Here is a 27,819-nt window from a genome sequence, read left to right on the forward strand (position 1 = left end):
ATAATACAATAACCTGTACCTTTCCCCAAAACCAGCCCTAACCCTAAGACAGACAAAAATGTTCCATAGTGAAGGTGGAGAACTGTTACAAATTCTAAATACAACTTGTATCGCGTAAGCTGCATCCTGCAGAAATCTGTTGCCTCAAGCATATCATGTTCCGTTAGGTCTTAGTCTACAAATACATATGGACTTTGCCTTGAGCTTTCTCTCCTTCTCATGTACGACGTCCTTGACGATGCTGAGAGCAGTGATGATGAAGCTCAACATCAGGACCAGCGGGAACTGTTTCTGTATCACCAGCACGAACGGGTCGTCATTGTACGGTGGGTAGGGGTGACGGCGCACACTCATTTTTGTCTGGTTGATTAGGTCTGAGGCTTCATCGGGAGCCAGTTCCTCAAATACAGCATAGCTAATGGCATTCTGCAGAGTCAGGAATCCCTCTCTTTGGTAACCTGGGCAAAGAATAGAAATGGATTTTTCGTATCTTTCCCCTTTTTTATGTGGTCATGGTTTTCAAACAAATAATATCAGAGCTAGATTCTAATCATGTTCATCCAAATCATTTTACTGTCACTGTTTACTACTGGGCGATTTATTTCAATGATTGTCCATATTTTCTGCCATTTGCGTAAATTTGTGGCGCTTTACAATAGATAAACTAGTTATTATTATCATTTGAAAGCATGTCTTAACTGACATACTGCAAATGTATTTGAAAAGCAACAACCTAAAAAACAAACTACCTACACTAATTATGGATTAGCTGAAATAGGAAACATATTTTGTTACGGCGTGTAGGGGCCCTACCTGGCATGCCTCCACAAGAATGATTCTTTTCCCGCGGCCCTACTTTCTGGAACTGGGGATAGTTGGCCCGAGTCATCCATCGCGTGTCGGTATTGAAGGGGTTAAGAGAGGACTTCTGTTTCCCAGCATTCCTTGGGGAGGAACTGAGGCGAATTGTATACTCTATCTTGTGCGGGAGCTTGTCAACCCCGGAGTTTTTGTTAAAGCCACCGAACACAATACCGCCCAGGTAATCTCGAGTGTTGTTGACTGTCACATTGGCAAACATTAGGTAGGTGACCATATCACTTTCAGTAGCAAAGGAAGCGTCTGAAACAGCAAGCAGTTAAATGATATTTCGAACTACTTTGGAATTAAAAAAGGGACTACAAATCCAGGTGAACATGAGGACAAGGTCATTGATATCCCCCGCAATGCCAAATACTTGTTGTGGATAAACATATGAAACTAACTGCCATAAAACTAGAAAAATATTTGTTTAAAAAATCCCAAACTATCAGACGGCATCAGTTCATCACTAGACCTGTCTAAGTGCCAATTTGATGAAGAAATATCTACTGTTCAAAATCTGCTGCGGAAACAATCACAACACCCATTTTCAGTCAAAGTTGTTGCTATGGAAACTAAAAAAAAATGTTTACATCTCAAACTATCAAAAAGCACCAGTTCACCACATGACCTTGTTGTGGATAAACATATGAAACTAACTGCCATAAAACTAGAAAAAATATTTGTTTAAAAAGGCATCAGTTCACCAGTAGACCTGTCTATGTGCCAAATTTGTCAAAGTAATATTGTACGGTTTTCAAGATCTGCTCCGGAACTGAGCACTACTGCCATTTTCAGTCAACGTCAAAGTTGCTGCCAAGGAAACTTAACTTCAAACTAAAGTTCATTTTTAAGAAATCCCAAACTATCAAAAGGCACTCTATATACCAAGTTTGGTGAAGAAATAATCTATGGTTTTCAAAATCTAGTCAGGAAACGACATCTTGCACATATGAACAATGTCCATTTTAATACCACCCTGGGAAACATATCGAGAAGATGCTTGGATTGGCCAAACAAAAACCTGATAACCTTGGTCAGTTGACAGGAACTGAGGCTAAGCTGTTAAAACTGCATGTTAAATCAACACGCTGGTAAAAATGACTACTGAGGGTTAAAGATGTCTGAAACAGTCATCAGTCTTGGTTCAGAACAAGCTTAACCATGGGAACACTGAAACCTGAAATCAGTACTGAATAATTCACACAATGATTTAGATTAATTACAAGGATTGGGACATGTCTGTTGCAAAGAGAAAGGGCAGTATTTAACCACTATTGTTTATGTCTGAAGAATCAACTTAAAATGTGTCAATATATATAATGACCATGATTATATATATAATCAATCTCACCATCCAAGTCTTGATGTGGAGCTCGGTATTTTGGCACACAGCACCAAACAATCTCAGCATTTTGTCTGTCATGGCATAACTACATTGGGTGTAATTTGTTGCTAAACACCCACTCAGCAATATTACAGCTATATGACGGTGGCCTGTAAATAACTGCGATTGGTCCAGACAATCCAGTGAATAATATTGTGATCCGGTTGGTAAACAACTTGGATATCAACGTGGAGATTTCAGTCGACTGAAGGATTTGCAAAGCATGTGTACCGCCAACTGTGCATCGACAGATATTTCACAAATATTTTCATATTTTTAATGAAGGTGCTCAAGTGATTTGATGCACTTCGCAAAGTAAGGCCTGTTTTATTACAAAATAGATCTTGATTATCGATCAGATCGGTTTGATTGGGCGCCATCATTTTGTTTAAAGCATTTGCAAGTGATATGTAAGGTGGAATCTGATAGGTCAGTAAGGAGGGACATAGAAGGGACATAACTCTTAATAGCCACTGATGGCGCTACGATCAAGCCTGGAAATTCCAGACTAGTTCAGCGAGGGTGGACACCAGACTTTTATAGTCAGTTAACTCCCTTGCCTCAGGAAGTGAGTGAGTGAGTTGGGTTTAATGCAGCTTTTAACAGTATTCCAGTCATATCACAGCATGTCAGCTTAAGGCGGGAGGAAAGCCCGAAGTGATGCAGGTAACAGACGTTTACCACTTCGGTGAAACCCACGAGCACGGGTATGGTGCTGACAAACCTAGAAACATAATCAGGGCAAACCGGGATTCGAACCCACAATCATAGGTTTCTGGCGTGCCAATAGGGGATGCAACTCTACACAGTGAATCGCGGCGCCTTAGACGACTCGGCCACCCATGCCCCCTGCCTCGGGAAGATGCCAGTGCAAGGATAACCAGAAGATACCAACCTGCAATAACTCCAATTCTCTGTTCCACTGACTTCATGATCCTCTCCATGATGGGGTTGTTCGGACTATATGCAAGTTTCCTTGGCAAACTGGGTGAAAATGGTGCTGGTTTTGGCAACTGCTCAATATCACAAGCCAGCCATGACGTGGTATTGGTGATGGGTGTTCCATTTGTTATTTGTCTAATACCAATCAGTAATAAAGAAAATAGTGTTGGAAGTCCAATTTCCAGTAAGGTTCGAACTACAGATCGCTTTTGGATCAAATAATTCTTCCACAACAACAACCGGAACTGTAACGCTTTCCCTGAGGCTTTGTGCTCCTCTATAAGTTCGTAGTTCTCGTGGCCAGGCATTGTTAGTTCTCAACCTGTTTCCAGTAAACCTGTTGAAGACTGCTTACATTCTGAAAGAAAAGAACGGATATCATCATTATCATCATCATCATCATCATCATCATCATCATAATCTACAGCATCATCATCTACAGCATCATCAACATCATCAATACAAACATCATCATTATATTCACCATCATCAACATCACATTATCGTCATCTAGTATGATCTACATCCACCAGGCAATGTCTGAATCCTATAAATAAAGTTTTAAGTCTGAATATTAGTCACAATTCATGAACAACTATCACGTAAACTGGAGGGGTGGGTAGTCAGCAAAATATGATACTGTCCTAATACTGATGTGTTCCCCCCACCCCCACCCCTCTCCTCCTCTACACACACACACACTGACCCAATAATACATGTCCGGTCCCCGACCCTACCTTATGTGAAGACATTGTATGCTAAAAATGTATCCATCAGAACAAATCTTGACAGGAATCTATCTCCACAATATATTCCTCATGGATCAAAGAATCCATAGTAACTGTAAATCCAAAAACTTCCCGGACTATATATACTACTCAAAAGAAGGTAAAAAACACACGATTCTTTCATATTACGATAGTTAATCTGTCATGGGATCGGGTGGTCAGGCTCGCTAAACTTGGTACATGCATGTCATTGTATCCCAATTGTGTAGATCGATGCTCATGATATCAATCACTGGATTGTCTGGTCCCGACTCAATTATTTACAGACTGCCTTCATACAGGGGGAATATTGCTAAGTGTGGCGTTAAACAACAAACAAATCTTGTTGAGAAAGGCCAAATCAGAAGAATGTGGTTCCAATTAGAATTAATTTCAAAATACAGTCATGACCCTGGAACCATGTTGGAAAACTATCAGATAGGAAAGTAGTTTCATGTGTGCTCTTTGTTTTATCCCAAACAATACCACACTGAAACGTCGGCAGATTAAATTAGGGTCAATAAATACATCGGAACATATTAAGGCTTAACAATACATATTAATAGTCGACAACAGTTAACAATCTATCTGGATATTCAAAATTATAGATTAACAAATAATGTTCTCTACGGTCATATTAAATAATTGACAAGACTAAGGAGGTGACAATGGTTTTAAGACCCTTATTTTTTTCCAAACAAATTACCAAAATTACCACAAAATGGCAATACACGCATAACCTTGTGCTAAATCATGAATGTCAATGAGCCGAACAAGTTGTAGATCAAGCTGATGTGCTTTCATTTTGGGTACCATCATCTCAGACTGACTGATTGTCATGGTTACACCAAGAACAGTAGCTGCATTTGTTTCCCTGGAACCTGTTCCACAAAGTGATCTTAGTGCTAAGTTGGTCGTAACTCCCATACTTTATCATAGGCTTACGATCAGCGTAGCAATAAGATCGCTCTGTGGAACGGGGCCCTGGCTCTTTCTTGAAAATTGCACCTCCATCTTAGAGTGAGTGAGTGAGTGGATGTGGTTTTACGCCACTTCTAGCAATATTCCAACAATTTCAGCTATTATGCAGCGGACTGTAATAATCAAGTCTTGACCAGACAATCCAGTGGTTGACATCATAAGCCTTGATCCATGCATTTGGAATATGATGACGTGCATCAACAAAGTCAGTGAGCCTGACCACCTGATCCCTTTCATCGCCTCTTAAGACAAGCAAAGTTGTCTTTTATGGCAAGCATGGGTTGCTGAAGACCTATTCGAACCCTGATCTTCACGCCACGGTCAATGGATCAGCGTGCACTCGATCGTCATTCTCAGCTCCCTGGGGATCATACAACACAAGCTGACTGTGAGGCATTGGAAAGTTAACAGTCACATTAACAGTATTTACCTACCAAAAATCATGTACAGTGCGACCCTATAAATCCAGACACCTTCCTTCCGGGCAACAGTTTATAAAGTTGAACCAAGCAGAGAGAAGTGAGGCGTGCTGCTTTTCAGTGCTAGCCACCATCACCAATGACTCAAGCCGTTTCTCAGGGACCTTGCCCCACTGAAGTGAGACAGACAGAGAGGCGGACGGGAGATGGAAGTCTTCACTATATACCTCTCCTCCCACTACCTCCTGTAACGAGTTGCCAATCAAGACCACAGCATGACGTCCATTATCATTACCAGCTGATGGGCAGTGTCATAACAGAAATCTCAGCAAGACTTCTAGTTTCACACAATGCTCACATCTGTCAGCTAAACGACTCTAACATAACATTGTACATTCTGTTTTTCTGCTAAAGCAATTCTAGTTCTCCAGACCAAATGATGATAATTATAGAAGCACACAGTCGAGACCCAGCAAGAATGTCAAAATTGTGAATAGACAATGCCTTTAAGAAGGTGGTCAAAAACCATCATACATGTCAAAAGTACCTCCAGTTTTTCATAGTTATCCGGTTTCTACTAAACAAGATTTTACTGTATTGCTGAAACAGCATAATATATTTTCAAAAATAAATAATGTGACTTTGAGAATGAAAACAAGACCTGCCATCATAAACATTGCACACAATCTCCACATTTTTGTTAACAACAACAATAATAACGTTAGTAAGTCACTTTTTTCACATAAATGATTCAAATGTAATAGAAATAAATTCATTGAGTTTCGTCAATAATTTATTTCCAAATCAACAATTCAATTTGCATTCATTGTACTGGTATTTAATTGATGCACTGAAGGTGAAACAGATGTTACAACTGGAGAATTTTTATTGGCCTCAACGAAATTTAAATACAAATCATCAATAAAACAGTAATTGATTATATATCCGGTACTTAATATTTATAAATGCTGTCACTGACTCTCACATCACTGATTTAACAGCTATTTCTATAAGCATACTTTAAAATGTAAACTTCTCCTTCTCGCCTGATATGCAGAAAGTTGATAAAAATACAGAGGTTGAAAAAATAACCGAAGACAGACACTGGCCATCACATGATTTGTATATTGCGCTTGAAAATACCAAGTTTGGGCAAAACTGGGATATCCATGTTTGGAATTGCCAGACATGAGTGTTCAGAATAGCCAGACCTGAGTGTTTGGAATAGCCAGACGTGATGGTTTGGAATTGCCTGACATGAGTGTTTGGAATAGCCAGACATGAGTGTTTGGAATAGCCAGACCTAAATGTTTGGAATAGCCAGACATGAGCGTTTGGAATAGCCAGACTTGAGTGTTTGGAATAGCCAGACATGAGTGTTTGGAATAGCCAGACATGAGTGTTTGGAATAGCCTGACATGAGTGTTTGGAATAGCCAGACCTAAATGTTTGAAATAGCCAGACATGAGCGTTTGGAATAGCCAGACATGAGCGTTTGGAATAGCCAGACATGAGTGTTTGGAATAGCCAGACATGAGTGTTTGGAATAGCCAGACCTAAATGTTTGGAATAGCCAGACATGAGCGTTTGGAATAGCCAGACATGAGCGTTTGGAATAGCCAGACATGAGTGTTTGGAATAGCCAGACATGAGTGTTTGGAATAGCCAGACATGAGTGTTTGGAATAGCCTGACATGAGTGTTTGGAATAGCCAGACATGAGTGTTTGGAATTGCCTGACATGAGTGTTTGGAATAGCCTGACATGAGTGTTTGGAATAGCCAGACATGAGTGTTTGGAATTGCCTGACATGAGTGTTTGGAATAGCCAGACATTAGTGTTTGGAATAGCTAGACATGAGTGTTTGGAATAGCCAGACATGAGTGTTTGGAATAGCCAGACATGAGTGTTTGGAATAGCCAGACATGAGTGTTTGGAATAGCTAGACATGAGTGTTTGGGATAACCAGACATGAGTGTTTGGAATAGCCAGACATGAGTGTTTGGAATAGCTTGACATGGGTTTTCAGCCAAGCCGATAAGGGCAAAAAGGTCAAATATCTGAAAACATTGTGATTGATGACAAAAACTTGTCTTCACAAATGAATATGATTCAAATGAAAGGTTTGATGTTTGTATTTTTTTACTACATCCACATTCCTGGGGAAACCTCTGGGAATTCCCTAGCACAAACACATACATAAGCATTCTTTCTGATCATTTAGAACCTTTAATCTTTGTCTCAGCATTTCAGTATACATTGAGAAACGTCAGAGAGCTTGACTGCTTGATTGTTCACGAACAATCACATTAAAGTCAGATATAGGTTCTTGCTGCCGCTTAACAAAGATCTAAGGACTACCTATTACGGGTCACATCAGAACAACGTCAAGCAAGCTCTGACGTTCACACAGTTCGGCCTTCACTCTATGAAGGTTCATACTCCAATAAACTCACACAAAGTAAAAAGTCATTTCTTAAATATACTCTTATGGCTTTAATTAATAGCGTTGTTTAATACATTGCTGAAAAGCACTGACAGTGGCTTTGTTATGTTAGTTTGAATATCTTACAAACTGAAATAAATATTTCCATATTTGAAATATGAATTAGAATTATTTCATGTTATGAAATAAATGGCCATTATTTCTATTATTCTTTGGATATTTTATTGAAAACCAATATTCCAAATTTACACTTGCTTTTATTTTACCAACATGTTATATATGCAAAATTATTTCAGGATTACTGAAGTGTTTAAAAAAAAATCTTCTATAAAACTAATGATAGATGTACAATCTGACATGAATATTTCACCAAATCATTCAGTCAATGAGATGTAGCCACATTCCTTGCATAATGAATCTAGTACCATGTCCCGTGAATACCGTACACAGTCTAGGTGATTACACAGTCTTGTGTCTTCTTATCAGTCGTACTGAACTACATAATCTCAGGCTTACCTACATTTAGAAAAGTCATGCTAGATTAATGACTGGCAACTTTTTACAGTGAAACTACAAATTGGAAAGAACACAAGCACCAAAAAGATGAGTTCACTACAAACCTACTTTCAGGCGGCAGTATTATATATGTGTCAAATATACAGTAAACCATGGTTATAACAAACTCAAAGGGGCCACTAATTTTAGTTTTTTATAACCGTAGTTCTTTATAAGCATATATATATGGGATATACACAGAAAATGCCCAGGACCAAAGACAGCATGATATATCCGTCAGTTCGTTATAAGCGTGTCCATTATAAACATAGTTGCCCGTATGTCACATGTATGTTAGACACTGAACTGGTTACCTACTCCGATAAGACTTACATGCTTAATTCAAGGGTTTACATACTGTTTTAGGCAGGGATCCGGAAATATGTTTTTGCCAATCGGACATTTGTGTTTTGGCCACACCCACCTCATATCTGAGGTGCTGGATGTTCTTGCATGAATAAAGAGAATAAACTCAAGTGTCACTTTTATAACATATACAAGATATATATACAATTTATTAACAATCCAACGACACATAGAGCTGATATATACAATTTCAACCTATCGGGATCCTGGTTTTATTAACTTGGCTATTGAATGGTTTCCACTGTATAACTGTCAGTTGTGTCTAGCCTTCCAGAGTCGCATCCTCGCTGTTGGTTCAAAGTCTGTCAATTTTGGTCCACAAAGCGATATAAGCATAAGTCTGTCCAGTGTCTCCATCGTTAATCTACATCTCAGTCGCATCTTAATGAGGTTTTGTTTTTAGGATCAATCTTGGTAGATCGAAAAAGGAATAAAAAGTGAAACTGAGTTTCTGAATATTTTCATATAACTTTATTTCAATTGTCATGACAACGTTTGGATCAGACTGTTTAGTGGGAACATAATAATGACTGAAACTTGTATTTGTTGTTTTAGTTTAAGACGCACTTAGCAATAAGCCCCAGCCATAGGACAGTGGTCAGTAAATAATTAAGTCTGGACCAGACCATCCAGTAATGTTGTACGCAACAATCCATTCAGTCGGGGTACGATAACCATAACACACTATCAACCAAGTCACTGAGTCTGACCATCCAATCCGTATGGTAGCTTCCTACAACCGTCCTATGTTGCTGGGGACCTGTTCTAACCTGTTCTTTCCACAGGGAAGTGTGTCTGTCTGTCCGCATATGTGTCCATGTGTGTGTGTCTGTGTGCGTGAATGTCTATCGGTGTGTGTGTGTCTCTGTGTGTGCATGCATGCGTATGTCTGTGTGTGTGTGTGTTTGAATGCGTATCTGTCTCAGCCTGTGTGTGTCTGTCCTATGTTGCTGGGGACCTGTTCTAACCTGTTCTTTCCACAGGGAAGTGTGTCTGTCTGTCCGCATATGTGTCCATGTGTGTGTGTGTCTGTCTGTGTGCGTGAATGTCTATTGGTGTGTGTGTGTCTCTGTGTGTGCATGCATGCGTATGTCTGTGTGTGTGTGTGTTTGAATGCGTATCTGTCTCAGCCTGTGTGTCTGTCTGTCTTAGCCTGTGTGTCTGTGTGTGTCTGTCTCAGCCTGTGTCTGTGTCTGTCTCAGCCTGTGTGTGTCTGTCTCAGCCTGTGTGTCTGTGTGTGTGTCTGTCTCAGCCTGTGTGTCTGTGTGTGTGTCTGTCTCAGCCTGTGTGCGTTTGTGTGTATGTCTGTGTGTGTCTGTGTGTGTGTGTCTGTCTCAGCCTGATAGTGACACTGTGTGTATACCGACTCATCATCCAAATAGAGATGACACGCCAGGGAAAAAAATGACTTGTTTCCAATAACGTGTATCATAAGTATTTGGGTCAGGAGCTATTGACTCAGTTTATATACATAATACAAAATCATCGGAGTCTGATCACATGTTCACAAGTCATCCAACAGAACACCGAGTCACTCCTCTTATCATGAGAATGCTACACATACTTCTGTCTCCAATACCCACAGTTCACCATTGCACACCGACGCTGTTAACACCTCAAACAAGCACAGATTTCAAGTACCGCATTTCTTTTCTTAAGGATGCCCCCTGATCTGTACTCTGAGAATTTAACTTTTTATTTTGCTCGAATATCAATCACTGGATTGCCTGGTCCAAGCCCTTGTCAGATAGCTGGGACATTGTTGAGTGAGAAGTAAACAAACACAACAGACTAAGACAAGGAACTAAGGACAGGCCTTTAAAAGGAGTCTACCTCAAGTCTAAAAATATACTGAAGTTAATAACAGACCGGGCTCTTAATAGGGGAAATATGGTGCAAGTAAGAATGAGGTTATTTTCCCACACATCCGAATATTTGTCATTAGCAGGGTGGGGTGAGGCATTCAACCTCCAAAGGCCTATTGATTTTTTACCAGAGTTTCACACTGATTTTATCTAGGTTTATCAGCACCATACTCAAGCTTGTGGGTTTCACCCAAGTTGTAAACGTCTAAGACTCACTCACTCACTCAAACAATTATACTCAATCACTCAGGCACATATTTATGTCATTTTGTCAGCTTAAGTCAGTTCACCATATTCATATAGACCAGCCAGGAAAGGGGATTTTTTGGGAATATTTACAACAGTTTGTTTATGTCCAACCCTGTATAAAACATAACCTGGGGTTGTGGTAGGGAACAGACAAATCTTGTATGAAATAACAAAGACATGTGAGGATTGGATGAATTTAAGCTCTACATCAATAGACATAACGAAAAGTCATTATTGCCAACTGTTGGATCAGCATGTTAAAGAATTTAAGGATTGACTGTGTATTTTTTTCCGTTCATTGAGGTATGAATCAAAAACCGATGTGCATACTGTATGAATTCTTACAAAAGATTGATCCCTGATTACGGTAAAACTCAGTAGGAAAAATCCGAGTCAGAAATGAAACCCGAGGACATGAAAGTTGAGCTGAGGCGAGCGGGGAAACAACAGGCGAGCGAGCCCGCACGTTTGCTGTTTCATTCATTCTCGACCTTCGGTTTCAAAGGGTAGTTTGGACAATGAATATGCATGAAAGTCGCGAAATGTCCTGTGCATGACGATACACGGGAGCAGAAAGGGAATTCCCTCGACTGTAATATTGGGATTACCTGACATTCCTCAGTAATAAAAGTAGTGCGCCTCGGTGGGCATGGCTTAATATTTTACATTCAGTGGGAAATGAATGCAATAACAAGTGACCAATTCAGCTAATCAGAATGCAGGAATTTCAATGAACACAACGAAAATTTAATTATTGTTCGATGTATGTATCATGAGACACAGTGTTAAATAATGCCAGGAGTATCCAGCTGCCATCGCTATGATCAGGGATATTACTGGCATTTTTCTGGAAAATGTCAGAGACAGAGGTATATAAACATTGTAATGTAATAGTGTAACACTAAGTATTAAAGTATTTTTCTACTTATGTGTCCCATGACCAATGTGACCAATGAGTGAGTCTGGTTTTTATTCCACTTTTAGCAATATTCCAGCAAAATCTCACATTGTAGGTTTGTATGAACGTAACCTCTGCAAAACTAAAACCCAATATTCATAACTGGGAAATCTTTATGTTTAATTGCAATTAAGGAATTTTAAAAACCTGCATTTGAAACAGCAGACTTCGAGAATGCCTCAACATACTGATAATGTGTTTATAAGCCCAAACCCTACCGTATACCTACTTGATATTGAAATATTTTGGCTCAGTTAAAATGTAAATGATAGAAATGCATGAACAAATTTACAGAACACACTTCATTTGACCCCACCCACCACTATTAGTCTCTCCCTAAAATATACAAGGCTTTAAATGAAATGGAAGGTATACCTGCCTGAACAGTGAAAAATTAGGGCTGGGATGAGTCCAAATATACTATCCGGGTACCCGACCTCCTATTACCCGACCCTCCCGGGTACCCGACCCTACCCGGGTACCCGACCCCCTATTACCTGAATCGGGTGGTCAGGTGTGCCGAATTGGTTGATGCATGTCATCGTATCCCAACTGCATGGATCGATGCTCATGATGTCAATCACTGGATTGTCTAGTCCAGACTTCATTAATTTACCGACTGCCGTCAAACAGCTGGAATATTGCTGAGTGCAGCGTTAAACAACAAACAAACAAACAAACAATCAATAACTGCACTTGATTTGTAACTATCTTTACACAGGATTATGTCACTATGTAGCCTAATAAAATGTAAACAATTATTGGATTTACAATAACATGAATAACATAGGTAATTGTGAAATTATTCTGATCAAGAACTGCTCACTTTCATTCAATCTGGATAGATAAATAGTGTAACCAAATCTACAATCATATTTCAACTTTGTAATTCTGGAAGTACCAGTGTGTAGATCTATTTAGCTTTAGGCCTAGTCAATAATAAGCTAATATTGACAAAGTTAAATAACAATCACAATGATTTCTACAAAGGATATGTAACGAAAATTAAATTATCTGTAGCCCTGTGGACCTATATAGCTTTGTAAAGATCAGACGGACAATGCGTTTATAGTTACAGAAATACCGAGATACCTTGACTTACTGCAATGCCTTGCAGGTACACAAGCACCCCTTGCGTACCCTTGCATCCATTTAGACCTTTCATAATGATTAATCTACAGCTCATAAATGCAGGTTCGATCAATATCGTACATATTATTTCATCATAAAAATGCAATAAACGTTTACCTTACTCCTTAAATGCCAACAAGAAACGCTGAAACCTAATCTTTTCTTTCCGAAAACACAGCGATCATGTGTTGATGACAGTATTTTGTACCTAATCATGATCACATGATCTAGTCACGTGACAATGCAAACACACGTGAGAGCTCCAGACACTGTTCGGCTAGCGTCCACGGCTTGTCGAAGGTGTGCGTTAGGAAATTTAATGTTTGGAAAAAGAATATTTTCTTTCGATATTTCATTCTGTACCGTTCAATGTGTAGAATTTCAGATATTATGATAACTTTAACAATACCACTCTACAAGCAGCATTGAGTGTCATAAAGAGGCTGGATACCTAACTAATGAGAGTGAGTGAGTGAGTATGGTTTTACGCCGCTTTTAGCAATATCCCAGCAATATCACGGCGGGGAACACCAGAAATGGGCTTCACACATTGTACCCATGTCGGGAATCGAACCCGGGTCTTCGGCGTGACGAGCGAATAACTAATGAGAAATAGTATAGATGATAAGCTTCTTCATTGTGGAAATGAAAAAGCAGACTCACTGGCGAAGCTAGCTCTAGACAAAGCGGGTATACAGCCTATTCCCTTTAGTAAACTAGAGATAACAAGTAAAATCAAAGCCTCTATAGCAGAAAGATGGCAAGCCCAATGGCACGCATGTAAGAGCGGCGGATGGCTATACAAAATTCAACCCAAGGTCCAACAAAAGCCAAACTCATACTCAAATGAAAGGGAAATTGAAATTGCTATCTCACGCCTCAGACTCGGTCACAAAAAGCACCATGACAAGGTTTGTTCATGTTGCAATCAGGCCGAAACCATTGCTCACGTGTTACTAGAATGTCAAGACCATGCCCCAGACCGGGCTAGGTTAAAACAAGAATTGCAGTTAGATCCGCTATCTGCCATAGATCTCCTACAGCCAAGAGATGCAATAGCGAAGGCCAAACTAACTCTATTTCTGAGAGATGGACAGCTACTCGAACGTATATAAACAGAGCAGCCAAGGATAAAAATGAAATCATATCAATATAAGAAAATAGAAATCATATCAATACAAAAACAGAAATGATGTGAATACCAAACTCACTAAAGATATGTGTACCCTACTCACACACAGGAGTCCCAAAGAGGGACAGGACAGCCGAAATTGCTTAGGCAGAAGGCGACCTCTTAAACACTTAATGCAACAACAACAACTTCTTCATCACCCATTGCAGCGATAGTTGATGGACATTCTAGCAGCATTACCAGAGATTTATCAGTGGTCCGCCATAATAATCTAATATATTATATTTATGGACCGCATTGCCAAGCCAAACTTGCCCCCGTTGTAGTGAATATACAAAAATACTCATGTTGTCAACAGCTGGTCAGATTCCACGAAACTTGCTAATTGAAATATAGAAACACAATCCCAATAACATCAGAGCCTATTCTTTTCTAGACTAAAATCTAGTCTCTAAAATGAACATATCGTACATAAAAAAAACAGTTGTTCAGTTATCTTAATAAAAATATAATAAAAAGGAGCCCAGTCCTGATACTGCAGTGATCTAGACTTGCCAAACATTATAGACTTGCATGGGCTGTATTTGATATATATTTGTATCAGGGTCTGTAAGACAGACTAATTCTTTTCCGGCATAATGGCCTCTAACGATATTCTCCTTACCAGAAGCGCGGCTGTCACGCGCTGCAGTGGAGCCTTCCTTCTATAGACTGGTTCCTGGTTGTATTTGCTATGCGACACTCTTATAATGCGGATTCCTTCCTTTCGCGATCTACCTTCTTGCGGGGATTCTGGAAGAGGAATGGTCCCCAGTACCTCGTGATTGTGGGAAGTGGGGATCAGATGGCCAGTCTCTGTCTGCACGTAACTTGGCTGTGCATGTAACCGTACCTCGTGATTGTAAGAAGTGGGGATCGGTTGGTCAGCTTCTGTCTGCACGTGAATTGACTGACTGCATGTAACGGAACTGAGTGATTGTAAGAAGTGGGGATCGGTTGGCCAGCCTCTGTCTGCACGTGAATTGACTGACTGCATGTAACCGACCTTAGTGATTGTAAGAAGTGGGGATCGGTTGGCCAGCCTCTGTCTGCATGTGAATTGACTGACTGCATGTAACCGAACTTAGTGATTGTAAGAAGTGGGGATCGGTTGGTCAGCCTCTGTCTGCAGGTGACTTGACTGACTGCATGTAACCGAACTTAGTGATTGTAAGAAGTGGGGATCGGCTGGCCAGCCTCTGTCTGCACGTGAATTGACTGACTGCATGTAACCGAACTTAGTGATTGTAAGAAGTGGAGATCAGTTGGCCAGTCTCTGTCTGCACGTGACCTGACTGTGCATGTAACCGTACCTCGTGATTGTAAGATGTGGGGATCGGTTGGTCAGCCTCTGTCTGCACGTGAATTGACTGACTGCATGTAACCGTACCTCGTGATTGTAAGAAGTGGGGATTGGTTGGTCAGCCTCTGTCTGCACGTGACTTGACTGTGCATGTTACCGAACCTCGTGATTGTAAGATGTGGGGATCGGTTGGTCAGCCTCTGTCTGCGCGTGACTTGACTGTCTGCATGTAACCTCGTGGTTCGTCCCTCATGCTCTCAGTGCGTCATTGCAAAAGACGTTTAAAGATGGTACTTGTTGTTACCCTGCCTGGCGCTCGGCATTAAGGTGTAAAACAAGGACTGGTCGGCTCGGAGTTAGTACACTGTCTCTGAGTGGGGTATTCATGTTAAACTGCGTCGTGGTATCTCAGTGGGCGAGCACTATAAAATCGGCTTTAGTCCGGACCAGTACAAGCAACCACACACAAACACACACGTGCAAGCACGTCGCTAAATAACTGCAATAATCTTAATTGAACGCGATTTAAAACCCCATTTCACCTCACCTCACCTCATGCTCTCAGTATAATTGGTTGACTGGCTTGTTTACACTAAACGCGGCTAAGCTAGAATATTGCTGTCACAAGCAGTGGAAAACAACACTCACTCACACGTTCAACCTGTTCACGATCTGTTTCGATGAAGACAATGTTACACATGGACGGTCTAGTGGCCATTTTAGATCCATTTTTAATTTGTGGCATGTTTGAAATTCAGACATTGTCTATGTGTATCAACTGTGTACAGATAAGATCGACTTTATTATCCCGAAGTATCTTTTTCTCGCAACGTAAGAATCTCAGAAGCAAAATAAACAAACACATGATTGTTTGTTTGTTGTTAATGCCGAACTCATCTATATTCCAGCTATTAGACGGCGGTCTGTAAATAATCGAGTCTGGACCAGACAATCCAGTGATGGACACCATGAACATCGATCCACGCAACTGGGATACGATGACATGCATCAACCAAGTCAGCGAGCCTGACCACCCTATCCCGCTAGTCGCCTCTTACGACAAGCATAGTCACTTTTTACGGTAAAAATTGGTTGCTGAAGACCTATTCTACCCTGGATCTTCATGGGTCAAAAACACATGAATAATACAATACATAACAGATATATGTCACAATTATTTTTAAAAAACAACAACATTTGTACCATATATTTGATGGGAAGATTAATAATGCTTCAGCTGTACATGTAATGATTATCGGTATGAGAAGACTGGCGGAACTTGTCAGCTTCGTTTTCGGCACAAGCAGCCGAAGTCTAGTTTGTCGAGTATACTCAAAGACGTGTATGTCTATTTATCATATAATGGGTAGGTTTCTCGGCAGGATAAAGCCAACGGATAAAAACGATATCCGTTGGGGTCATATGCGGAGAGAGATGCAAATATCAACGATCAAGTAGGGACTACTTTCACTGTTTATAAACAAACATGGCGTCACCCTCGTTATTCGGCGATCGAGTCAGAATTAACCATCGTGAATCTGGATAAACTACAGGGATAATTGCTATCATTATCAAAAGAACAGTCTAATATACTGAAATTCCGTGTCTAACTGTGACGTAGCTAAGGCATTTTATAAGTTTTGGCAACTTTGGAGATATGAATTTCGAAACAATTTTGCGAGGGCACGAGGCCTAGCCAAGCGGGATCAGTACCCATATCTGTGCTTGTAGTCCTCTGCGGCTTGAAACCTTCTCCAGAAATTAAAATAGTTGGATTTGGCCGAAATGTGTTTGAATTGTTTACCTTGTTTCGTTTGGTCGCTGTGTGTACATCTGACTACACTTCTTAACGTTATGACAGGACAGACCGACTGTCACCAACGTCTGACCGTGGCCGTGACGTCTCATAGACTAGGGTTAGAGTAGCTTCCCTTGACAAAGGGCAGTTACTCTAGCGGACTGACCGATGGATTGCCGCGAAAGGCAATTAGAAACAATTGTTGTTTTGCGTATTATATATGTTGCTTCGCCACTGCATAAGCAACAGATTTCAGTTGGCACTATATTGGCAACTGTCACTGTCCGACTGACATATCACTTACCCTATGACGTAATAAATATTAATGCGCGCATTCCAGGAAAACTCGCAATGTTTCGGTAATGTTTGTGAGAGAGGGAAAGCGATTTTGAAGCACAGAATTAAAGAATGACATTATATGATAAAGAGGTTATCACGCTTGTGTGTTTGGGGATGGTAAATATCCTAGGAATAAACACTATGTATTTAGCTCGTCAAGGCTCGCTAAATACAATGTTTATTCCTAATGCAGGATATTTACCATCCCCAAACACACTCGCGTGATAACCTCTATATACATATTTGATATACTATACGTTCCTTTAATTCGAATGTAGGCTGATCATCACGATATGGCTGAAATATTGCCGATGTGACGTTAAATCTATTTTTTTAACTCGCTCACGTAGGACAGAGACCATATGATATATATGGTCTCTGCGTAAGGTGATGAAAATGCCAGTCCATTCTGATCACCTTCAGCCTTCTATGATCTAACCATGGTCTGATAAAATCGACATAGGATTCGGGGGATCATCGTCAATGAAGGTTTACTTTTACGTTACATATTGTGACATAAATGCTAGTCGTTTCTGCGTAGTTATTTTATGCTAGAGAGTAGAGACACAATCGCGTGTACAAAAATGTAACTAAACAGTACTGTGACAATCTATCGCGCTGCAGGGAGTTTGAGAGGTCATCACACGGCATTGACCTTTACCGGAAGTCGTTGTTGTTGACTGACAGAAATGGCGTAGTGTTTTTCTCTCTGTTGGTGAAGAAATATCGGACAATAGCTGTTCTCATGTGACGAAATTGTTGATAACTGCAACAGAGGACACCTCGTTTATGTTCTGCTATTCCCACGTATCAAAATGTCAGAAGATTCTAGCGTAGCGCCAGGAGCAGATGTGCGAATATGTAGGCGAATTGACAGACCCGTGACTCCAGAACTTGTGCATCAAGTGCAGGCACTGCCTCCTCAACTAAGTGTAGAGACTGATAGCTCAAGCTCCCGTTCTTCCACACCCGGGGAAGATAGTTCACAAGCATCTTTGCCAAGGCCTGTGCGGTCAAGGATCATGCCCGAATCATCTGAGAGAGACATCGAACTGTCGACAGCTCGTCCAGTAAAGGCCGAAACGTTTTGTGATTGTTTGCGGTTAGGAAAGGAAAAGGATTGCCGATGTGGAGAGGACGATCGCTGTAGGTCTTTCGTTAAGTTTTTTAGCTGGCTTTGTGGTACACGTGTTAAGTAGACAAAGTTCAGAATATATCAGATCACTGAGAAAAGAGCATAGTTGTAAAATGTCAGGGCAAGTACTTGTTTTTGTATTTTTTATTGCTGTGATCAACATGATTATGTACAATGAGTTAGGCTAGTTTATTTTACATTTTACAGGTTATTATTATTTTTTTATCACAATATATCCTGCTTGGTCATTTGGAGTCAATATTTACTATAGATCTTTGTGTATCATTTAGCCTAGCATGTTAGTCAGTATGCAGATGACATGCCGTGGCCCACAATAGTCCAGTAAAATCCTGTTTGGTATAATAATCATGATAAGCTCAACTATTAATAGTCCCTATAATCTGAAAATGGTCTCAATAATCTGTGAACGATGCTTTAGAGCCAGGTTTAGGCCAGTAGACTCCAATGTTTTGGACACAGACTGGATGTGTGCCATGTATCATGATGAATATTTATTGCATATTTGAGAAGTCAATATGCATGTTATAATAGTGATGGATGTTGTGTACCATATTATTGCTGAAATTAATCATCAGTGTCCCAAGGCCATGAATTTAAAATATTAACATCGATATACTTGATAAACAAAATAATTTATGATCCACATCAATCTGTACTGAAATGAATAGGTTCACAATTGCAGTCTTCTACCTCAGCCAATTATCCTGTCTATGAGTTTATGAAATTGTGCTTGGCATGTTTCGTATAGTGTGCAAAGTAATTCATATGTTAGCGCTACAATTTTGAATGAGATATGCTATTTGGCTTATATATTTCTTGGTGTAAAAACATTAACAATTTGTGTTTACTTTTACATTGTTTACAGTGATATAGGTTAAGACAGATCCTGTTTCCAGTCACGACTTGATAGTGGAAGTGCAGGTCACTCATATACAGTAGAATCTGTCCCCATCAGATTTCAGTTAAAACTGAAGTTCCAGCATTAGAAATTGGCACTAGTCCTGTAGTCCTTACCAAACTGCCCAATAGTAAAGGTATCCTAAGGACCAGTAGAAATTGGCCCATTTTAAGGGTTTTGCTATATGTTATCATTATAAGGACTAGTGGACAAAAACTTAGTTTCTAACCATGTGAACTTTTTCTCCGGTCACCTCAGTTCCTTAATAAATTATCAATACTCAGAGCTCCAGATAAGCTTTTGTTTTTGTGGGTATTTTACCCATGCATTTAAAAATCATTGGGTATCAGTAGTTCTATCTGGGTATTCAAATTTCTGTTACGCACTAGTTTTTACACATGTGGGTATTTAAGTTAAATAATTAAAAACACTATTCATCTAGGCCCTGCAAACTGGTTTCGTGTGGGTTCGAGAGCTTTATAGGACTCAAAATACCACGATACTTCCACAAGAAAGTGTGATCATGGTGATGGCAAATGATCATTATGTAACTGTCAACGTGGACTTTGGCAAGGTTGACGGAATGCCCGTTTATAATTTCAAAATAAGTTGCTGATTTGCTAATCGAATACGCAGGGTTACTTCACAATATTTTGATGATGCGCACAAGTTTTATTTTGTAACGTATCTGTAATGTTCGTTGCGTATTTGATACACTTTGATTTGATTTTACTGCGTATTTCTGCATTCTGATGTGTATTTTACGCAGATACGCAGCTTATCTGGAGCTCTGATTACTCAAACTGACCTACAACTCTCCAATTCAGACTATTACACTTTGGACTCCTGACTAAAATTTCAGTCCCATCAACCAATTTAATATTGACTAGAAGCTGTCCAAATCAGACTGGACCAAACCGGATCGGATCGGATGTCACTAAATAATAGTAAACACAGCTTGTCATTATCAATCACGCCCACTTACACTCCCAGTTACGTGGATGGCCAATTGGAAGGCTTGGATGAATTATCAGCTTTTTTTCTGATTGGCTAAGCGACTTGACCAGAAGGATGAGTGGACAGAGAAGGAAAATTCTGCTGTTATGATAATGCTTCAGGGGGCATGGGTGGCCCAGTGGTCTAAGGCACCGCGATTCGCTGTGCAGAGTTGCGTCCCTTGGACACACCAGAAACCTATGATTGTGGGTTCGCCCTTGATTATGTTTGTAGGTTTGTCAGCACCATAACCGTGCTCTTGGGTTTCACCGAAGTAGTAAACGTCTAAGACCTGCATCACTTCAGGCTTTCCTCCCACATTAAGCTGACACGCCGCGATATAACTGGAATACTATTAAAAGCGGCGTTAACCCCAACTCACGCACACTATAATGCTCCATCTTATCCAAACATCGTATTGAGTTACTAGAGTGTTCAACACATGGTATCATAAGCTGCTGTTGTAATCACTTGTTTCTCGAATGGACTCTGTGTAATCCGGACCTTGCCATAAATTAGACATTTGAACCGGTCCCAACCAAGTCCGAATTATGCTACTGTGGATGACAGGTGTTAATTGACATTGTTATACCTTTATTAAGAGTCTTGCAATTCCATTGGCGGATCCGTAGCACGTGGCAAAATAATACATTTCAATGTAGACCCCGAAATCATGTGACTGACACTGACCTCGGATATTGACTCATCACATGATCACGTGATGAATATTGACTCGTCTGCTAGACAACAAGATGATGTCAGGGGTGACCATTCCTCGGTTCACAGTTAAGTTAGTGTAATGAAACAGAGGACGGTTTAAAGACTTTATACTTAAAAGTGAACTTCGGTATGACAAAACGAATGACCACCACAGGGGTCGGGTCCTTGTTTTCGTATATTGACCTCGTCAAGAGTAATTATTTGTATACTATGTCTAAATATCAATGTAATTTATTGTGATCTTATTGATCAGAGTGATTCTTTGTTTTGATTTTTACAGCTTTACAAAATATTATATGACCTTGAGAAGTGTTCTTAGGTGTTCTTTAATATCGATGTCTTTCTTGGCCATTTAGTGATAGATTACCAGTGGTCCCGTTTACCGCTAATTACCAGTGTTTTACCGGTAAAATTAGGCTTGGAGCGGTAATTCATGTGACTGCCAGTCACTGTGGACCGGCAAATAAAGTACCTTATTAATCTTTGTTGTTGAATATAACATTGGCGATATTCATATAAGTATATATTTCGAACGGAGTCAGCTTGTCTGTTACCATCAGGGTTTCCCCTTGTCTATTGTTAGTGCAAGGAAATAACATTTTGCTTTTCTTTGAGATTTCTCGAAATATTAAAAAAGAAGAAGGGAGAATTGTGAACTTTGTGTGAATGACATGTAGGTCTAACTAAGTTACTTCAGAGATGAACATGATGTTGAAGGAATTATGACCAGGTCATTTTCATACATTTGTTGAAGTTGGGACTGACGGAAATTAGGGGGGACTGGTTGCCAGGCTACCAGGACTGGCAGTGTTAGAAGCCAGCGGGAACACTGGATGATAAGATGGAAGGAAGACGTAACATGCTAAACACAGGTTGATCAGTAATCATTTGTCTCAGTGACTACCAATAAGGATCTCTGTGGCTGTCAGAATAAATTGCATTTCTATCTTTAAAAATGTAATTTATCCCCTGTCAGCCACCGGGTACTCAAAATACTATTTGTGTGTGCTCTTGAGAATAAGTGTCCCAATGAGAAGAATACTTCTCACACAAAAAACAGGAACAGGTGTTTGTCCAGTTTACTTGAGCGAACATTTATCGCTGGCTTCATAGAATAAACATCATCACCAAGTATCGTAACTAAGAATGAAATTTCTAAGTGTATCCCTTAGGCACCAGGAACTTAGTTTTAGTTTGAGGAATATTGCTAAAAGCAGCGTAAAACCGTACTCACTATTTTTATTGTGCTATTATGAATATAAATGTGTCATTGGAACTCGAATGCAAGAAGTTCGTACCCTGTGATATTATGTGAGTTTGGACAGTAATCCATTGAGGTCTTGTAGAAATCTTTCCCCTTTTTGTAATTTAACAGTAGTTCAAGAGTAGAAACTTCATCCAGACTGATGTGACTTATAAATATTATGTCCCATTGGTACTCGGGTAGAATAGGTCTTCAGCAACCCATGCTTGCCGGACAAGGCGACTATGATTGTCGTAAGAGGCGACTAAAGGGATCGGGTGGTCAGGATCGTTGACATGGTTGATGCATGTCATCATATCCCAATTGTGACGATCGATGCTGATGATGTCAATCACTGGATTGTCTGGTTCAGACTTGATTATTTACACACCACCGTCATATAGCTGGAATATTGCTGAGTGCTAAGTTAAGCTACAAACAAAGAAACAAATCAGGTGGAATGTGAAGGTTGCTAACTGGTCATGCTATTAAAGTCAAGATTAGCTATTGCAAACCTCACTGTGCACACTTTTTGTTTTAGGTTTCTTTTTTGCTGGAAAAGAATTGACCTAGCATGTGTGTCTTTGTTTAAGAATTGTGGTGCTTTTTCAGATTTTGAATGGAACTGGGACGATGACTCCAAGTCCTCGGCCACGATTCTCCGTGCCGACAAGAGGGAGGTGGTGTTCCACACGGACTACAGCTGTGGTACAGCAGCAGTTCGAGGGTCACAGTCTATGAAAGATGAACAGTATTTCTGGGAGGTCAAGATGACAACACCAGTCTATGGAACAGACATGGTGAGACCTTCGGCAATGCCAATATAGGGGAGATGATATGTCTCACTGTTGATGATATGTCTCGCTGTTGTCTATATGTCTCGTTGTTGACGATATGTCTCGCTGTTGATTATATGCCTCGCTGTTGATGATATGTCTCGCTGTTGATGATATGTCTTGCTGTTGATATGTGTCGCTGTTGATGACCAGTCTCGCTGTTCATCATATGTCTCGCTGTTGATATGTCTTGCTGTTGATGATATGTCTCGCTGTTCATCATATGTCTCGCTGTTGATGTTATGTCTCGCTGTTGATGATATGTCAAGCTGTTGATGTTATGTCTCGCTGTTGATATGTCCAGCTGTTAATGTTATGTCTTGCTGTTGATGGTATGTCTCGCTGTTGGTGATATGTCCAGCTGTTGATGTTATGTCTCGCTGTTGATGATATGTCTCACTGTTGATGATATGTCTCGCTGTTGATGATATATCCAGCTGTTGATGTTATGTCTCGCTGTTGATGATATGTCCAGCTGTTGATGTTATGTCTCGCTGTTGATGTTATGTCTTGCTGTTGATATGTCCAGCTGTTGATATGTGTCGCTGTTGATGACCAGTCTCGCTGTTGATGACCAGTCTCGCTGTTAATGATATGTCTCGCTGTTGATGAACTGCCTCGCTGTTGATGTTATGTCTCGCTGTTGATGTTATGTCTAGCTGTTGATGATATGTCAAGCTGTTGATGTTATGTCTCGCTGTTGATGATATGTCTCGCTGTTGATGATATGTCCAGCTGTTGATGATATGTCCAGCTGTTGATGATATGTCTCGCTGTTGATGATATGTCTTGCTGTTGATATGTCCCGCTGTTGATGATATGTGTCACAGTTGATGTTATGCATCACTGTTGATGTGATGATATTTGAATACTGATCAAAGTTATGCATTACGACCCACTCACTCACTCACTCACTCACTCACTCACTCACTCACTCCACAACATTAATTCACTGGAACAGATAATTATTAACACTTCGTAAGTCTCTAATTCCCATATTGACATCATGTTCAATTCCAGAGTGGGCACGGGTGGCCCAGTCGTCTGAGGTGCCGCGATTCACAGTGCAAAGTTGAGTCCCTTGGGCATGCCAGAAACCTATGATTGTGGGTTCTAATTCAGGTTCACCCCGATTCTGTTTCTAGGTTTGTCAGCACCATACCCGTGCTCGTGGGTTTCACCAAAGTGGTAAATGTCTTGAGACCTGCATCACTTGGGGCTTTCTTCCCACATTAAGCTGACAGGCTGTGATATAATTGGAATACTGTTCAAAGCGGCATTAAACCGAACTCACTCACTAACTCACTCATTTCCAGATGGTGGGTGTCGGGACGCAGCACACGGACCTGGACAAGTACAAACATATATTCTGCAGTCTGATTGGTCGGGACGGTGAGAGCTGGGGTCTCTCGTACTGCGGCAGCTTACATCACAAGAGTCTGAAGAAAGCCTACGCATCTAAGTTTGGCCAGGGGTCCATCATTGGCGTGCATCTCGATATGTGGCATGGGATGTTGTCTTTCTACAAGAACAGAAAACCTTTAGGTAAGACTAGGTTGAGTGTGAACATCTTCCTGAGGCAAGGAACTTAACTGACTGTAAAAGTCCAGTTTCCACCCTTTCCGAATTAGGCTGGAATTCCGGAATTTTGGCTGGACCAATGAGTCTTTGCACAGGCCAAGCACAGCCATCTAGACATCCGGTTTGTAAACAACATGGATTTCAACGTGCAGATTTCAGTTGACTGCAGGATTTGCAAAACATGTGTGCCGTCAACTGGGCGTGACAGATATTTCGCAAATCTTTTCATGTTTTAATCAAGGTGCTCAAGTGATATGATGCACTTTGCGGGGTAGGATCCGTTTTATTACAATATAGATCTTGATTGTTGATCAGATCATCTTGACAGGGCACTGCCATTCAAGAACTTGTTAGCCTGGTTGGAGGCTGTTCAAAAGAACTATTCTTGTATTAGGTGTTGTCATTTTATTAACATCAAGTAATTAATAATGATTATGAAAGGTAGTTGTTTTTTTGTTGAACTGAATGTTTTTGTACATGCAGATCCTATTTTCCACAATTTTTAAGCTTTTCCTTTCTCACACTGTGCATTTCTTCCTTCTTTCGATCCTATGTGGAAACATGCTTGAACAAAGTTTCCAGCTTCTAAAAACAAATCACCCGAACATCCCAGCATCACCATGGTCACCACCCAAACTGTGTAATCCCATGCATATCGACCGACACGACCTGATCATGTGATTACCTCAGCCACATCATTCTCTTTCTTTGAACTACAAGCCTAGAGGAGCTGTGATGCAGGGATGGTCGGGAGAGTATATACCGTGTGAGATAGGGAACTAGACTTGTTATATTATCTTTACCCATTTCACCGGAAACACAGTAAGAATATTGCAATAGGTACCATTTGTATAGTGCATTGCAGTATACCAGTAATAATATGCAATCATATTAAGATTGATTCTTGAACATCTTCAATAATGTCTGTTTCAGGAGTGGCATTTAGAGGGCTTCAAGGAAAAACACTGTTTCCGATGGTATCGTCTACAGCTGCCCGTAGTGGCATGAAAGTCGTCACATGTCGCTCATTCCGGACATCGCTCCAGTTCATGTGTTGCCAGGTGTTGAGGAGACTGATCCCAAACCATCTGAACGTCCTGGAGGCACTCACCCTTCCTCCCGGGCTCTGTGCGTTCCTGGAGAACAATATGGGCTGGTTGTTACAGTCCTGTTTTGGTCCTCAGTGTGGTCCCAAGGGAGGACAGAAACGGTCCCGGGACGATATGGAGAATGATTCCGAGAAGGAAGCTAGTCCGCCTGGAGTCAAACGGGCCCGAGTGGAAGCCACTCAGTCCTGACAACAGCCGTCTGCATGGAAAACTTGGGCAGCATTTTTGACTGATGTCTTTACAAATGTTGTTAATCCTGTATTAAGATGGCTGTTGTCTTATTCCAGGCTGCATTTTGAGTGATTGATAGTCAGATGGGAACAGAATCTTTCTGTAACAGGGATTTATCGAGGATTACTAACAAAGTGCCCTTGTCTGGCAAATTGGGAAAAATTGTTATTTTGTAGTCCATTGTTTGCCATGTTCCACATCAGCTTGTAATCTGTTGTATATCTGTACCAGGGATTTATCTAGGAAACCAAACTAAGTGCCCTTGTCAGGCAAATTTGAAAAAAAACATTATTTTGTTCAAAATTGGCATTTTGTTCAGAACAACAAAATTGGCATTTTGTTCAGAACTTATTACTTTCCTTAAGTTCAGAGGTACATAAACATTGCATTCTTTGCAATAATGTTTATCATAGCATTACAGCATCTTCCTCCATATTGGTCCTGTTATGAGGGACAAGACACCTCTACCAAGCCACATCATTAGTTGAAACCATACCAGCATGAACTGGAGCATGTTTAATTCCAATTTTGGAATTTTTCTGGGACATTTGCGGCAGACTTGGGGATGAATATCGTCCTCTGAGCAGGTCTAGATAAATCCCTGTGTAAAGATGTTCAACTATGTGCAGTAATTTCAGATAATAATAGAAACATTTAGATAATAGACTGTGATCAAGGATTCCAGTTCTTGAAAATACTGCAATACCATTTCCAGAAACAATCATAGTAAAAAAACTATTACGGCTGTTTATTCTCTATGGTATCATGTTTGTCTTTAAAAATGCTTGGGCGGTGTGATATCGGCCACTGACAGTGTGGATCAGTTTCCATCATCAGTAAGTTTATATATAAGAGATATGATCTCTTGTCTTATTGCAGTAATCATTGACAGCTGTTATGTATTAGGAAGTACTATTGCTTCTGCCCTGGAAAGCTGAGAATTGGTCTTCAGCATCCCATGCTTGTTGTAAGAAACGACCAACAGGATTGATTGCTGAGACCCACTGACTTGGTTGATGCATGTCATCATATTCCAATTGAGTAGATTGATGCTTAAAATGTCAATCACTGGATTGTCTGGTCCAGGCTTGCTTATTTACAGACCGCCATCATACAGCTAGAATATTGCTGAGTGGGCGTTAAACAACAAACAAACTATTGCTCTTACAGTATTGGTTAAAAGAGAGCTTAACTTTCTTATTATCAAAAGAGTGCTATGCTTTAATATTCTGAATCAAAATGAAATGATGCATTTTACAGACCCTTTGATGTTTGACCAGTAAGAATGTGCAAGGACCAGTAGATAATTCTGTGAATATAAATAATACAGGGTACTGGATTTTACTTCTCTACAGGAGTTCTGGTCTTTTGTCAGCTACAGTAATCTTGTGAATGGAGTCTTGATTCAAACCATCTTTAGCATGTTTAACATTGAAATGGTGCTCGGTAAGCATATGAACTGATGGCCAAAAGAAACTTACTTATACTTTTATATAACTCTATTTTAAAAAC

The 27,819-nt window shown here is 40.3% G+C and overlaps 2 protein-coding genes across 4 annotated transcripts in view; one reads left to right on the forward strand and one right to left on the reverse strand.

Annotated features, from left to right (window-relative positions):
• Positions 1-13,139, reverse strand: part of LOC124132994 (phospholipid-transporting ATPase ABCA3-like) — a 53,665-nt gene extending 40,526 nt beyond the window's left edge. For 2 of the 3 annotated variants that reach the window (XM_048400913.1, XM_048400911.1), the window contains exons 1-4: positions 13,044-13,139; positions 3,144-3,548; positions 814-1,122; positions 199-458 (exon numbers count right to left, since the gene is read on the reverse strand). In XM_048400913.1, coding sequence (XP_048256870.1) covers positions 199-458; positions 814-1,122; positions 3,144-3,498 — 924 coding nt within the window. In that variant the 5' untranslated portion in view covers positions 3,499-3,548; positions 13,044-13,139. The remainder of the gene's footprint in view (positions 1-198; positions 459-813; positions 1,123-3,143; positions 3,549-13,043) is intronic. The other variant, XM_048400912.1, reaches the window with a different exon arrangement.
• A 5,045-nt stretch (positions 13,140-18,184) lies between these two features.
• Positions 18,185-26,609, forward strand: LOC124133012 (SPRY domain-containing SOCS box protein 3-like). Its single transcript, XM_046497202.2, has 4 exons — positions 18,185-18,683; positions 23,163-23,350; positions 24,703-24,931; positions 25,901-26,609. The coding sequence occupies exons 1-4, from the start codon at positions 18,353-18,355 to the stop codon at positions 26,263-26,265; spliced, it is 1,113 nt and encodes a 370-aa protein (XP_046353158.2). The 5' UTR covers positions 18,185-18,352; the 3' UTR covers positions 26,266-26,609.
• Positions 26,610-27,819: the final 1,210 nt, after the last annotated feature.

This window comes from Haliotis rufescens, unplaced genomic scaffold, assembly GCF_023055435.1.
Source record: "Haliotis rufescens isolate VD_foot unplaced genomic scaffold, xgHalRufe1.0.p SCAF_20, whole genome shotgun sequence".
Classification (NCBI taxonomy): Eukaryota; Metazoa; Mollusca; class Gastropoda; order Lepetellida; family Haliotidae; genus Haliotis; species Haliotis rufescens.